The sequence below is a fragment of the Saccopteryx leptura genome, chromosome 7, assembly GCF_036850995.1.
Source record: "Saccopteryx leptura isolate mSacLep1 chromosome 7, mSacLep1_pri_phased_curated, whole genome shotgun sequence".
In the NCBI taxonomy this organism is placed as follows: domain Eukaryota; kingdom Metazoa; phylum Chordata; class Mammalia; order Chiroptera; family Emballonuridae; genus Saccopteryx; species Saccopteryx leptura.
Genome location: NC_089509.1, coordinates 110,363,852 through 110,380,142, shown reverse-complemented (window position 1 = coordinate 110,380,142; position 16,291 = coordinate 110,363,852). Strand labels below are relative to the sequence as shown.

At 44.9% G+C, this 16,291-nt stretch overlaps 1 protein-coding gene across 6 annotated transcripts in view; it reads right to left on the bottom strand.

Moving 5' to 3' along the window:
• Window positions 1-16,291, bottom strand: part of RHBDD1 (rhomboid domain containing 1) — a 125,183-nt gene that overhangs the window by 94,017 nt on the left and 14,875 nt on the right. For 4 of the 6 annotated variants that reach the window (XM_066345202.1, XM_066345206.1, XM_066345201.1 and 1 more), the window contains exons 2-4: window positions 9,271-9,333; window positions 5,053-5,552; window positions 3,727-3,859 (exon numbers count right to left, since the gene is read on the bottom strand). In XM_066345202.1, coding sequence (XP_066201299.1) covers window positions 3,727-3,859; window positions 5,053-5,552; window positions 9,271-9,278 — 641 coding nt within the window. In that variant the 5' untranslated portion in view covers window positions 9,279-9,333. The remainder of the gene's footprint in view (window positions 1-3,726; window positions 3,860-5,052; window positions 5,553-9,270; window positions 9,334-16,291) is intronic. The other 2 variants (XM_066345203.1, XM_066345204.1) reach the window with 1 other exon arrangement.

Here is a 16,291-nt window from a genome sequence, read left to right as displayed (position 1 = left end):
TACAAAAGATACTTTGAAAACTGGATAGATTTGAATATGAAACAATTAATTACTAGATAACACTGGGGAACTGCTGTTTCTTTTTCTATAAGCACAGTAATGTGGTTATAGAAAATATCTTTATTTTTAGAAGGTGCACGCTCAAGTTTTTCGGGGGTGAAGTTATTATGATGTTTGCAACTTACTTTCAAATGGTCCAGCAACTTTATGCTTGCAAGCTTTTACAACTAGAAAACGGGAACAGGGAAAAAATACAAGTCTACTTTTCCTTCATTCAGTCGATGTGACCCGGACGTTTTCAGCAGGGTCGCAGTGACAGTGACTCCTCTCCGGAACCACGAGCAGTGCAGCAGCTCTGAGCTGGGGGCTCATGTTTGCAGACCCGCCACGTCGACTTAACCATCTCCTGGGGTTCACGCACATCGTGACCCATTCGTCTGGGCTGAACAGTAGTAGCTCATGGGGATTTTTCAACTGCTAACTGTCGTTCAGGATGGAAAAGTCAAGTAGGAACAAGGGATAAGAGAACTCAAACAAATGAAATAACAGCTCACTTATTTAATTACTTTTAGGAAGAGAAGGAAATCTGGTACAATTCCTTTCAGGGACACTACACACTTCCGGTTTATCTCCTAATAAAAACAGTGAGTTAAGTGCTGCCTCATTTATAAAGCAAGTTCAGATGGATTACCTCTTTACTCTTTACAACTGACCTGAAACAGACAAGCTCAGTAATATTCCCATCTTACAGGTGAGGAAGGTGAGGCTCTGGGGGGCTGTACGAGGAGTCTGAGGTCCCACGGCTACTACGCGAGTCCAGACCCCTTCACAACCAACTGCAATGCTCCAGCGTGGTCACCGAGCAGCTGCCTTACTCTGGATAGTGTCCAGGTCTCTGAGCTTCGGGTCTCAGACTAGACAGCTGTAGGCTCACAGAGAAACTGCAGAGGTTCATAATTTGGGAGAGCGTGGCGTCACACCCCCCTCCCTTTTATCAAGAGAAGGTGGTGGGGCTGCGAGGTGGGAGGGGTAAGAACTCCGTCTGTGAGGAGGCAAACACACCTCCCTTCTGTGCGGGCTCCGGAGCAGGGACCACTGCGGACACCATCACCTCCCAGGGCACTGGAAAGCCCACGCCACGCAGAGCAGTTGCTGAAACAAGGCATGCACAGGCATCATGAGAAGCAAAGGCGCCAGCAAAGGCGTGCAGGCGAGGGCTTCACCATTGCCGGTCCGGCCCACAGCCTCACAGCGCCTAGCAGCTGGCTGTTTGGAGAGGCTTCCCTCCATAAAACTCCATAACTAGGGGAAATGACTAATTCCATGGCTTTCATAAAATACACAGGTCCGCCACATGTTTGCGTGGCAGATTTTTTTTTTTCTCCCAAAGAGCAGCTCATTAATTCCGACAATAAAGCAGGCTTTGTTCTGAAGATCTGCAGTGTTTTCCCAATGAAAATTCTAATTGACAGCCAGCGGGAGAGGAACAATGTGGAGCAGAGAGCTCCGGTTTCTCCCATTCTTCTGAGCGCCCTCTCAAAGCAGCCCGGCCTCTCGTGTTTCCTGGGCCCGGGGTTTAGCTCGGCTTTCTTCAGGCATATGCATAAGCAGACGCCTGGATATCAGAGGGTTATCTTTCAAAGTAGTCAAGTCTTATAAACCAAAAGAGTTATTCTTTCAAACATCAAGGATAAGAAATTTCATTTAATTCCCGGGTCTCTCCACGCAGAATAAGCATATTACATAAAAAAACACACAGCCATGCCTTGTCTATATAAAAAGGGGGCCCAGAATGCATGAGGAGCGTATTCAGAAGTCGTTGTATGAGGATATTAAAGGCGCTGCTACTCAAAGGATTCGTTATAGAATAAAAGTTCAAGCACCAGAGGGTGTGATTTTCATATGAATGTTGGGTGTCCCTGTCACATACAAGTCTCTCGTCTAACTTCGAGAAGCAAGTCACGTCGAGCAAGTCAGGGAGCTGTGAGTGACACGGTATAGAGAAGGTCGTTCAGATAAGGGACAGACATTACAGGACCCTTTCCCAAAGAAAACTTTGTTAGGCTTTCTTTGAGGAACTGCCACAAAACAACAACACACTTGCAAATGAGTGCTGTTCAGTGGCCACACCGCTGCCTTCCTACAGACCAGCTGGCGTGGGCTGCCCAGGATGGGAGATTAGCGTTAAAGAAGGACCCAGGGTTACTGGGCCGACACACAGCCCAAGGAGAATATTCTCAAATGAAGTAGGACACCCAACACGGTCACACGAACAAAAAGCAAAAAAATAAAAAAAATAAATAAATAAAAACAACAACAAAAAAAACCCCCCAAAAACTACTGTTTAAAAAGAAGAGCAGAGACAGGGCCCTGGCCAGTTGGCTCAGTGGTAGAGCGTCCGCCTGGCGTGCGGGGTACCCAGGTTCGATACCCGGCCAGGGCACATAGGAGAAGCACCCATTTGCTTCTCCACCCCCACCTCCTTCCTCTCTGTCTCTCTCTCCCCCTCCCACAGCCAAGGCTCCATTGGAGCAAAGATGGCCCGGGCGCTGGGGATGGCTCCTTGGCCTCTGCCCCAAGTGCTAGAGTGGCTCTGGTTGCCACAGAGTGATGCCCCGGAGGGGCAGAGCATCGCCCCCTGGTGGGCAGAGCGTTGCCCCCTGGTGGGCGTGCCGGGTGGATCCTGGTCGGGTGCATGCGGGAGTCTGTCTGACTGTCTCTCCCTGTTTCCAGCTTCAGAAAAATACAAAAAATAAATAAATAAAAAATAAATAAAATAAAATAAAATAAAATAAAAAGAAGAGCAGAGAAAAATAAATCCTCCTTACTTCTGAGTCTTCCTGAAACCATCCCCCCAACCTCCAGTGTCCAGACGCTCACAGTACAAATGAACGAATAAACCATGGGTTTCCAGCTGCATTATACAGAGAAGTGAAGCTGGTAGAAGACATGGGAAGGTAACACTCTTCACCCTCCTTCTTCTAAACAGAAAGCAGAGAAAGGGACCAAAGTGGCAAAGCCCAGTACCCCAATCAGGGGGTCTGAGTCCTAACTAGTCTGCCGTCTACCAGAGGCTGTTCAAGGGGTCCCTTCCTGAAATTCCTTGTCCTTGCCTGTAAGTCACTCAAAAACATCAGTGGTTCTCAAACGGTGTCCCTTAGAGCCCTAGGGTTCTCAGGGGTGCCTGTGAGGCAGTCACAGTGACCACAGAGTCAGGCGAAGGGAATGGAGGGGAAGAAGAACCTGCTTCCTTTCAACCCACGAAGTCAGAGTTGATCCATTTCATATACCAAGTTTGTGGGTAAAGCCTTTTGTTGAAAGAGTGTATTACCAAGGCAGGTCACAACTAAAATGGTTTAAAAGCATTGGGCCAACATATCTTATAATTATGTGGTTTCTATGTGACTCTTTGGTTTATTATTGTTAGAATGAATTGATTGGCAGACTGGTTAATATCGATCCTCAAATCTGCATATCAGGTTCTCTTTTTTGCTACTTAAAAAAGATGGAGAAACCAAAACTCGGACAACTCAAGTACACCAAAGTCACACGGCTTAGTGGGTGGCAGAATTCAAACTCAGAAATGTCGGACATTGATTGTCTTTATAGTTAAGGAATAAACTTCACTGTAAAAAAACAATCAGTTACCGCATTATCATTACAATTCCTTTTCCATAGAATGTCAGGTTCTTCATTTGTGTTCTCTAAGAGTAAATAAACACTTACCCTGGAGAGATGAAATGAATAGCCACAAGTTCTGCCCAACAACCATATCTGATGGGTACAGGAAAGCCCAGGACGTTGACAAAGCCTCCAGGGCAATAATGGTTGTTAAGAACTTTCAAAGCAAACAAAACTCCTAAAAGGGCAGAAAGAGTACACAAACATCAACAATTCAAATGTGGAGACAATCAACATTCACAAAGAGAACTAGTTGCAAGTGAAAATGATTATTCGACTACGTGGAAAAGTACTCTATCCGTACGATTCCAGTGTGCAGCAGCAGAAAGACCATGTTCGAAGCAATCATTCTTTTGATGTTTCTTAACATAGTTCCTCCTGACTTTGGGCATGCTACTAAATAGATAACACGTAAAATGGGGATAAAACACCAGCCATGGTACTAAATGCCACTGAATCGTATACTCCAAAATAGTTCATTTTATGCCAGGTGAATTTTAACTCAACAGAAAAAAAATAGTATGTAAGTAATGTGTATATTCCTAACCTCAGTGGAAAGGCATGTGGAAGGCAGGAGGTGTTGTTTCTTCTCCCACAACGTGATGCGTGAGGGTGCATCTTAGAGGGAAGGGGACCGTACAGGGAAGGGTGAGCGTTCCTTCCGATCAGGCTATATCCCCCGGCCCCATCACACTGTACTTTCAGGACACCTAATTTAAGCCCTGATGGCAGTTTCAGTCCGATGGCATAAAGAACTAGAGGGCTAAAGGGAGAGGCAATGCCACCCGTAGTTCAAGTCGTGTAGACTGGGTTCAAATCCCGGCTGATCACGTACTGCTTGTGTGACCTTGAGCAAGTCTCCTTTCTTCTCTGACAGCTCCCTCATCTACAGAACCAAGATGCCAGCTCCCTACAGATCTGCTAGATGCATTACACAGCGTGAGCTATACAGTGACTTATCTTGGCTCCTAAAACATGGTGAGCATGGTAGGATGCGATGCATTCTTTTAAATGAAGTGATTATGAGGCATATTCATCTTTTTACAGAACTCCCCATCACAAATACACCTGTGGGTCTCTCCCTGGTCCCGTGAGAGAGCCAGTGTCGGCTTTCAGCACTGCACCCCCTACAAAGCTCCCTTTGAGCAGACTGCAGTCCAAACTGTGCAAGAGTAAACAAACGACACATAGCAGAATGTATGCCCCTCCTGTGCGCCAATCAGCCTCCTCTCTAAAATACAGCCTCCAGCAGCCCGCAGCCATGCGGAGTTCCCTTCCTTCACCAACCAGGGACCCACACTTCAGGAAAGGCCGGAAGCCGCCCCGCCCCCACCGTCCACGCAGGCTGCCTTAGCAATCCGTCTACCTTACCTGAGAAGCCTACGGCGCAACTCTTCTTGAAGACAGGTTCATGCATAAATTCTGCAAGAGCAAACTCCAAGAGCAGGTACACCACCCCAGTGAGGAGGGAGAACGTGGCGATCACGTAGGCAAACCACCTGCTTCCGAGTCTTTTTTCCAGACACATGCCTTTCCACAGCATGGACACCATGTTGAAGTAGAGGTGCCAATCGTCCGCGTGGTGCCACGGGGAGAGCAGCAGGCGCTGCCAGTCTCGCTCCTCGTAGCACTTCTCCACGCTGAGGCAGGAGCCATACAGCGACTTCAGCGGGCTCAGGAAGAACCAGACGTTGACAGCCAAAGTGGCGAGGGTGACAGGCGGGATATTGTTGACCCCGACACTGAAGATCTGGGAGAGGAGCAAAAGCAGCCCCGCATTAAGTCCTCTGGATCTCCGCTGCATGGTTAGGTACCCACCCGGTGATGGGGCTGTGTGGCGTCCGGGGAGACAGGAATACAGACAGCTGAACCTGCAACACAAAATAAATGCGCATGGAAATCCAGCAATTCAGAACACGATGGTAAGACACACCACTGACTGAAAGAAGAGCACACAGCACGTGTACCCCGCCTCTCATCTACCAGTCTCCATCGGGGCCCGCTGACGTCCTTCCTCACGTTACACTCTAACCCAGAGATTCTCAGCCCCGGTCCCAGGCGGCCACTTATAAACGGGCATGTTTTCGCTGACAAATAGGCCGTGAAAAGATGACTTGTCTTCCTTTTCAGCAAACTCGTAACCTAATAAAAAACCTAATATTTAGTAATGATTTCTACTCAGAACGCTGGTCAAGATTCTTTGCCCCTGCCCTTCATTTTTTCAAAGAAATAGTCAGTTCTGATATTTTAGCTAGTGTCTGCTCCAAAGTGTCTAAACATCAACAGGCAAGTTTTAAAATGAAAGCACGTGTTATCTTCTGTTCCACATTGGTCGGTAACAACTCCCAGAATACTTTATTTTCACAAAAACTTCAGCTTTTGTAAGTTACCTACTACGTGCTAAATCCTGGATTGAAACACAGTCCGGGTTGAAGGAGCTCGCGTTCCACTGAGAAGCAGACGGACAAGGGCCACACGATGTTCCAAACACCGTGACAGGAGGAAACCAGACCCAGAGACACGGTTCGGTCCGAGGTGGCGATGTGCCTCTGGCCTTAAAGAATGAACTGGAGCCTGACCAGGCGGTGGCGCAGTGGATAGAGCGTCAGACTGAGATGTGGAGGACCCAGGTTCGAGACCCCGAGGTCCTCAGCTTGAGCGCGGGCTCATCTGGTTTGAGCAAAAGCTCACCGGCTTGAGCCCAAGGTCGCTGGCTCGAGCAAGGGGCTACTCGGTCTGCTGAAGGCCTGCGGTCAAGGCACATATGAGAAAGCAATCAATGAACAACTAAGGTGTTGCAACATGCAACGAAAAACTAATGATTGATGCTTCTCATCTCTCCGTTCCTGTCTATCCCTCTCTCTGACTCTCTGTCTCTGTGTAAAAAAAAAAAAAAAAAAAAAAAAAGAATGAACTGGAATCAGCGAGGAAGAAGAGTTCTGGGGCTCAACAGTCTGCTTCTGCAACCCAGATCCTGGGCTGGCCTGTGACTTGCTTTAGCTGACCAAATGCAGAGAAAGGGACACTCCATGAATTCTGAATCTAGGCCTTAAGAGGACCTGTAGGCTTCTGCTCTCTTTTGAAACCCTCCCAAGCACGTGGACGAGTCCAGGGTAGCCAGTCACCCCGACGGCCCTGGCCACCAGCCAGCTAATACCGAGAAGCAAAGCTTCTGGCGGACCAGCAGCTGGCCATAGACGCGTGAGTGAGTCCAGCTGAGCCCAGACTAATTTGGTGACCCACAGAACAGTGAGCCAAACAAGTGATACCTTAGTTCACCGAGTTCTAAAGAGGTTTGATGTGCAGTGATTACTGACCAATACAGGTGGCATGTGCTTTGGTGAGGGGCTAGTTTATGCTCATGGGAAGAAGCCAGTAAAGAAAGAGATAAAAAGCCCCTAAAGATGCAAGAGATAAAAAGAAACAAGTCCTGAAAGGGAAGAGCCCCATTCGTTATGACATGTATGTCATCACAGAAATGTCAGTGAAGATGTGAGTCAGCAGGCGGATCAGGAGACAGGCTGCAACGAAGTGCTCATCCAGGGGTTCCCTTTTCTCCCTGGAGCTCTCCTGGCTTCCACCCAAATAGGAAACGCACCCTGATCCCCAAAAGACTCTCATTCAGAGGGCACATCGGAACATACATGGGCTTTGGAAGGAAAAAGAGGTAGGATTCTCCCACTTACTAACCCTATTTAAACTCTTTTAAGTTCCGTTTCTTCACTTTAAATTAGGACTAATCCCTCCTTCCCACGATGACTGTATCGTGTTTGGAACGAAGTAGGTGCTGAGTAAATGGTAGCTACCTTTTTCATTATGCTGTGGAAACCTCGCTTATGTGAAAAACCCTTTGTAAATGGAAGCTTCCTAATACGGCTCAAATGTACTCCCCAATACTGCATATGGAGCCTTAACCAGTATCACCCCCAAAACAAATGCTTCTCACCTCCCACTGGTCTCTGCCTCGGTCACTACGCTCCAGACACACGGGTGCTGCTGCACCAGGAGCTATCCAGGGAAGGGCAGAATGATCTTATCCATTGTGATGGCCACCGAATTCCCAGAGCCTAGCACCGTGACTGGCACAGAGTCGGTGCCGAACAAGCATTTGCCCAAGGGCTCAAGATTAGTCTCCCTTATACAATAAATGAAACTGACTGAAGAGGTCTGAACACCTATGAGATGTCTACCTCTAAGAATTTTTTCCTGCAATTGTAGCAAACACTATACATATTGTTCCACTTACATTTTTAGTTCTAGAACAGTCTTTATAACATTTATCTCAACTTTACAGAAATTAACCTCTGATCCATTTAAAATGTATTAGTAAGCTGCTTTGCCAGAACTATTTGATAAAAAAAAAAATGGCATTTTAATTATGTAGTAATATACACCAGACAGCTCTCTATTGAGGTTGTGACAGAAACAGAAGACTTCCTGAAATATTGATAGGAAAATTAGTCATATTCACTTTTAATGAGAAATTAAAAATTTAACAGGTATGTGATAAGAAAAAAAAATAAGTGGCTAGAACAAACAAAAGAAACTGAATTCATAACTTGGGAAACCAATGTGTCTCAAAGGGGGAGGGAAAGGAGTTTTATAAAAAGGGACAAGAAACTAATTATGGTGATTTTCAATTCTACTTACGAGGAAGGAAAACTCCATCATTTTCATGTAGCAGGGAGGTATATCTCTCAAGTTTCAGTTTAAATGTTCAAGAACAATGCAGAGCATTAACTTGCAAGAAAATACAACAGTTATCAATTATATTCCAATTTGGCATCCAGTAGTAAACAAATTAATTTCACAACAAAGAAACTCCAGAGTCTTTAATAAGAGTAATCAAACGCTGTTCTGAAACAGCCTTCCATATCACTAAAAGGACAACAAATCGTACAAGTAGGCACTGAGATTTTTTTTTTAAGTGTGTTTTTCTTTAAGACTCAAGACAAGGTCCATTGGTACATATTTGAGATAGATTAATGCTATTGTCATAACTAGTATCTTCATGTATTCCATAAATTTCACTTAATAGTTCCATATATTTTAAGTATAGTCCCAAAAGAGAGACCCAGGGGAGAGAGTAGGTTTGTCCAAGTCATCAAGTATTGATCAAGGGCTTCTATCACCAGGCTCGGGACTTAGCGAATGCCTGGCTTTCCAGATGGTTAAATCTTTGGTTTTTTAAAAATCAAGATGTAATTCACATAATGTAAAATTCACTCTCTTAAAGTGTACAATTCAGTGTTTTTTAGCATATTCACAAGGTTGTGAAATCAACACCACTACCTAATTCCAGACCATTTCATTCCCTCAAAACAAAACCCTGTACCTACCAGCAATCACTCCCACTTTCCCCAACCCACTCGCAGCCCCTGGCAACCCCTAATCTACTTTGTCTCTGTGGAATTACCTATTCTGAATGTTTCACACAAATAGACTCACACAACATGTGGCCTTTTGTGTCTGGCTGCTTTCATTTAGCATAACGTTTTCAAGGTTCGACTAAGTTGTATCATGGATTAATATAATTGTTCCTTTTTACGGCAGAATAATATTTCATCGTCTAGAGATTACCACACTTACTTGTCCATACGTCAGGTCGTGGACATCTGAGTGGTTTCCGCCTTTTGGCCACAGTGAATAATGCTGCTAGAAGCAATCACACACAATTTTTTTTTATAGGAACATAGATGCTGTTTTCAGATCTCTTGGCCATCCATCTACCTAGGAGTAGAATTACTGGGTCACACGCCAACGCTATGTTTAACCTTTTGAGGAACTGCCCAACTCTTTTCCACATCTCTGCACTATTTCACATTCCCTCCAGAAGTGTAAGAGGGCTCCAATCTCTGCACTATTTCACATTCCCTCCAGAAGTGTAAGAGGGCTCCAATCTCTGCACTATTTCACATTCCCTCCAGAAGTGTAAGAGGGCGCCAATTTCTGCACTATTTCACATTCCCTCCAGAAGTGTAAGAGGGCTCCAAATCTCTGCACTATTTCACATTCCCTCCAGAAGTGTAAGAGGCTCCAATCTCTGCACTATTTCACATTCCCTCCAGAAGTGTAAGAGGGCGCCAATTTCTCCACATCTCTGCACTATTTCACATTCCCTCCAGAAGTGTAAGAGGGCGCCAATTTCTCCACATCTCTGCACTATTTCACATCCCCTCCAGAAGAGTAAGAGTGCGCCAATCTCTGCACTATTTCACATTCCCTCCAGAAGTGTAAGAGGGTGCCAATTTCTCCACATCTCTGCACTATTTCGCATTCCCTTCAGAAGTGTAAGAGGCTCCAAACTCTGCACTATTTCACATTCCCTCCAGAAGTGTAAGAGGGCGCCGATTTCTCCACATCTCTGCACTATTTCACATTTCCTCCAGAAGTGTAAGAGGGCTCCAATTTCTCCACATCTCTGCACTATTTCACATTCCCTCCAGAAGTGTAAGAGGGTGCCAATCTCTGCACTATTTCACATTCCCTCCAGAAGTGTAAGAGGGTGCCAATTTCTCCACATCTCTGCACTATTTCACAGTCCCTCCAGAAGTGTAAGAGGGTGCCAATTTCTCCACATCTCTGCACTATTTCACATTCCCTCCAGAAGTGTAAGAGGGCTCCAATTTCTCCACATCTCTGCACTATTTCACATTCCCTCCAGAAGTGTAAGAGGCTCCAATCTCTGCACTATTTCACATTCCCTCCAGAAGTGTAAGAGGCTCCAATCTCTGCACTATTTCACATTCCCTCCAGAAGTGTAAGAGGGCGCCAATTTCTCCACATCTCTGCACTATTTCACATTCCCTCCAGAAGTGTAAGAGCATTCCAATTTCTCCACATCTTCAACAATGCTTGTGTTTACCCAGTTTTTAACCACAGCCATCCTAGTAGGTGTGAAGTAGTATTGATTTACATTTCCCTAGTGACTACTGATGAGCAAATGCTTAAATTTTCATTCCATAAAACAATCTAAACACACATGCTCACAGGTGCACAAAAGCATCCAGACAAGTGCTAGCGCTCTCTCTCTTTCTCTCTTTTTCAGAAACAGTTTTACAAGCTTAGGTAAAAAGAATGATTCAGGAAGAAAAATGAAACTACAGAGAGACTGTCCAAGTTAAACTGCAAGGATTCTAGCACTCCCATTCCTGTGATGTCTTGAATGTGAACGGGAATGTAGTTCACTAGCAAGGGCAGGGCTGAGACCAACACATTCAACTACAGATATTGCAAAATCATTCTTTGAAAGAAATATGGAGTTAGTGTGCTTTATTGCTCCAGAAAAAGCAAACATGCTATGGAAATAGCAGAATGTTTATGATAAACATTAAAACTTCCTCTGCTTTTTCAGTTATAAGAGCTGTACAACATATTAGTGCATCATAAATACTACATGAATTCAGTCAAAATCATCTCAAAACACTAGATGCTTTTTTTCTCTCTCTCTTATTCTTTTCAGTACAGTCTACTATAAGAATGATTGACCTGGGCAACTTCTTCTCCTGTAACTCTCTCAGGAATCTTATCATTCCTAGCTTTTCTAATCCAAACATAAGAAAGTATTTTCTCAGCTTGTTAATACAAGACTAATAGATGAGAACTGTTTAGTCCAGCACAATAACAATGAAATTCTCTGTTCTTCCACTAAACCTTCTTAGCATAATTTTATTTTTTCTAAAAGGTATTAACTTCCTTAGACCCTAAAGGAATCTAACTACAAACATGCAGATGTTTAAGATAGTTTTCAAAAACAAAAAAAATTGATTGACAAAAGACTTGCCAAGGAATTTGGTTCCTCTTTTCATTTTTTGACAGTTAATTTATTCGGGTGACATAGGTTAACATAATTATACAGGTTTCAGGTATGTTTCCACTTTTCAAATACATGATACCTTTCAAAAAGCTTACCCAGCTTATGTGCAATGCATAGTTGCTATACGCAATACAAAGTTGTATGTATAACATGTAAATGATTACATTAAATCTTAACATTTAAATATCAAATGCAACAACCCTGGCTGGGTGGCTCAGTGGATAAAGTATCAGCTCAGCACACCAGAGGTCACAGGTTCAACCCTCGGTCAGGGCAAGTACAAGAAGAAATCAACAAGTGTACAAATAAATGGGACAACTAAGTGGAATGACAAATAGATGCTTCTCTCTCTCCACCCACCCCACAACCAAATCAATGGAAAAATTTTAAAAATATATTAAAGGCAACAGCTTCACATCATTACACCATGTTCAGTTTCCCACAATGCATCAGCTACCTGAGCTGATTAGCAAATGGGGAGTCCAGAGGATGCAGGGTGAAATGTTCAGCAGAGGACCGCAAGAGGTCCTGTGCTCATGGACGACAATTAAATGAGTGAAAACTGACTTCATGAATAAAAAATGGAAACTGGAATCCAATTACATTAAGAAGGTAATGGGAATCTAGTCTTTATGAATGTTGTGCCACTCTCGGTAATTACATTCCACCATCTATTCAGAGAACTATCTACCACTTAGATTCTGCTACGAAAGATATTGGGAATTGAGAGCAGTTTCCCCTTTTGAGGGTTGCCGAGTCTTCCACGTATCTATGTCGTTGTTATACTACATAAAAAATTGTCTCATTTGGCTCAACACAACCATTAACTATCTCCCTAATGCCAACTGGCTAAATCATTCTATTTAAACTACCTGATGTAGAGCTTTTAAGACACAAGACTTCCTTTCCTCCCATCATATACCATCTCCCCAAATGAAAACAAGTAAAACATTTCCTTACTTTAGGGGGACACTGTCCAACTGTCTTTTATAAGAGCCTACCTTAAATATCAGTGCCATCCACATGGAAGGCAGGACACCTGACCTCTGATGAGTTAGGTGTAAGGCCACCTAAACAATAGAAGTAAAAGAATATTCCAGACAGGGAAGCAACTACTAATGATGGCCTATGTTACGTGGTGAGGAACCCCGGCAAAGACCATGCCTATCCCTGCAGTCTGCCCCCAGTCCACTTTATGTAACACCTGACTCGACGTGCTTAAGTTCCAGCCTCATCATGCGCCCCCAGCCCCAGCCCCTCGCGCATTCTCCCCTACCACAGTTTCTGGGCTCCATCCGTCCCCATCAGACTGACGGCTGTCACAGGTAACAGAACAGACTCTGGAGCCAAATAGCTTCAGTTCAAATACCGCCTCAATTGCTTGGAATTGCATGACCTTGGGCAAGTTTTCAATCAATGCAGGCCTAAATGTCTGCATTTATAAAACAGGTGATAAATAATAATAAACCTGTTTCATGCAGTTGATGAGTTAATATATATAAAACATACAAAGGAACGCCTGAAATGTAGTAAGAACCATGTAAGTATTAGCTGACATTAAATCTTTATCATCCTCTGATCAACTTGAAGCACCACTTCAGCCTAGCAGCCAAGGACTTACACTAGTTCTATAACTTTCTCAATAATAACTACTGTTTATGAAATTATTCCTATTTACAAAGGAGTTGTGTGTGATTTGTTTCATTTAGCTCTCGCAGTTCTGTGAAGACAATACTAGTTCCATGGTACCTACTTAGCTGGTCTGCACAGCACTCGCCAAGAAAAGCACCACCTATCCTGCCACTCAACCTGGAGGAGGTTCTGTCGAGCTGCCCATGGGAGAAGCAGCTCAACCGAGCTTCTGTCCTGGAGACTTCCTGGGGATGGTCAAGTTTCTGCCCTCAGCTTTCTCTGTCCAAGGTGCTTAATCGTGTCGCCCTCCTCGGATGGGCAGCCATGTGGGTGCTCTCACCACCAGAGGTCACCAAAGTGAACTTCACACACATCCCACAGCTGACAGTGGAAGTCTGCGCATTCCAAACCTAACAGCCCCATTTGGTGGCAATCCTTTCAGCAGTTCTGGTGTGGAGCCATAAAAGGGAGACTGAAATCCCATGTGTCTTATACAGATGGAGAAACCAAGGTGACAATGCTCGTGAACTGGGCTGTGAGGACGCAAATGCAGTGCTTCCCACCCGAAGGTGCCGCTCCTCTGTCGAGCCCGTGAACCTCTGTCTGTCACAGCGGTGTCCCTGCCACCACTGTCTCCGCCTGTGAGCCCCGCCTGTCCGGCACTTGAGAAAACCAGGCTGCACTTCCGCAGCAGGAAGCAAATGTCTCGAGTGTCTACAAAGTAGTTAAATAAAAATCTTTTTAAATTCAAAGCTGTGATCTAGAAGCCAGCCAGAAATAGTTCAAAGTTCTGCTTCAGAGCCAATATTTTTTAACTTAAGACATCAGACTACGAACCCTTAAGATGTCAGCTACTTTTCTTCCACATAAACACTTGTTGGATGGTAAACTCAAATTTAAGAGAATTTTTTAAAGGACTAAAACAATATTTCACTTTTAGTTCAACCTCTAATTTGTGATGACTGGTACAAAGTTTAATTAAAACCAACTTCAGTAATAATAAGTAAGAAAAAAGGTGATTAAAATGATATAGATTCCAGTACTTACCATTAGCAAAGGTCTTCCTTTTATAAAAATAAGATCTTGCCAAACAGATAAGGTAGACTAATGCATTCTAAGTTAGATACTGTTTTTGGCAGTAATGAAGCCCATTAAATTTTAGAAAAAAAATTATAAGAATTACATGTTTAGGACTTCAAACACAGTAAACAAATATCTTAAAAGTAAAATTCCTAGAAAATGTCAATGAAGAAATTCTGAGACCTAAATAGCAAAGATACTGAGGGCAGAAGGGTATGTAGGCAAAGATAGTCCAAAAATATGCAGACAGTGTCCGCAGGGGGAGAGCGATTAGACTTCACAGTTCATCTCCCCCACATACCCCCACTGAACATACCATCTCATTACAGACACGAGTTCACAGTGACTCCCCTACCCCCTGGGGCCCTGACTGTGCCACCCACTTCCGGCCAGATTTCCACTTCTGAGTCCCATAGATACAGAAATGCTAGAGCCACCAGACTTTCTGGGGCCACTGCATGCAGACATCTTAATAAAATTTCTTTTGTACACACAAAAATGAGGCAAACGGAAGGTGGTAGCTATGAAAAGAGAAGTTTAACTCAAATACAGAGAAGTGGTTTCAAATGATACTATTCCCTATTCTAAGCCCCAGAAATACCTTCCCAAGGCAATAAACGAAATCGCTGAAAGAAACGGTCAAGGCCGGCCTTGAGGACCGGTTAGTTCTCGCCTACAGAGTCTGACGATATCCAGGAAGGGTAGGACTGGCTGCTGCTGCTGCTGCTGCTGCTGGAAGAGGGTGGTCAGTTTCACCTCCAGAGGACGAGGGGACAGCACAAAGTACACCAGGTGAAACAGAAGACTTCGCTTCCACTCCGGCCCTGCCACCAAGAAGTGGGGTAGAAAGCTGTGGGCACAAGAAGATAAAACAAGCCAGCGAGAAGCCATGGGCACTACTACAACCGAGACCACGCTTTCCGCTGCACCTGAGACTGTCTGCTGAGGGTAAAGAAGCTGCAGGCAGGACAAGCTGGTGTCGGGTAAGGCCAAGGACTCAGGACAGGAATGGCGGGCTCGGAAGATGCTCTCCACTAGTTTCAACAACAGCAGGGTGTGTGTGTGTCTCAGTTCAAAGTCAGCTGAAGTACAGAGAGTAAAGGCAATGAAGATTCACAATTCATTCATTCCAAGGGGCTGGGGCCCCGCCGCAGTGACAGGAAAGGACGAGGCTGTGGCAGTGAGGAGCAGTCCGCGGGGATTTCGGCAATTCGGGAACTTGAGGTATAAAGCACAGAGAGGATTACAACGAACTGGGGAGACAAGCCCCCAGTGAGACAGCACTTCCCAGCTGGCTCCGCTCCGAGCGAGCGCGGGGTCCCGAATGCCCAAGGGTTGAGTTGGAGTAAGTTGCTCTGCAGCACTGGAAGCCTAGAAAGTTGAATCTTGTCATAAGACTGAAATGTTCTCCCTTTGCAAACAGAGACTGACAGATGGAAAAAGAGACACAGAGGTGCACAGAGAGAAAGAGAGAGACAGAGAGAAAGAAACTGATCAATTCTGCCTGGCGGAAGCAAGTTTAACTTCCTTCTGGCTTAGAAGAGGCTAAATTTTAACAAGGTCACCAATGTGATCAGTTCACAGAGTAACACACTGACCATCTATCAGGCCAGGCAGTTATTGGGCTCAGAGAGAGAGAGGGCAAAGGGCCCAGCACTGCTCATTGTTTCAAAGGTGTTCAGGAGTGGCTTTGATGATTCCCTGCACGTAACCAGACAGGCAACAATGCTCCACCCCCATAGGGTGACAAAGAGTATAGAGCCAGAGGCAGAACCAGCGGCGTATCTTCTATGTCACCAGAAACGTCTGACAGAAGGTTCTGCAGTCAATGGGGGCCCTTTCGTGCGCACAAATCCTTACTCATTTACGGCTGCCCCTGTGCTGCATGGCCTTCCAGCGTCCTCACTGGGGTCAGGGAGAACATTTAAAAAGTTACACACAGGCACAGGGCCTCTTCGTCCCCTCGCCTTGGACTTCCCGGGAATAAGAACATCAGGAAAGGGGGGCCGTGCAGAGGTCCCCTCCCCCACAGACTCTGCCCAGATGACGACATCTTAGAAGGGTAGCCAGGCTAAGATTCCT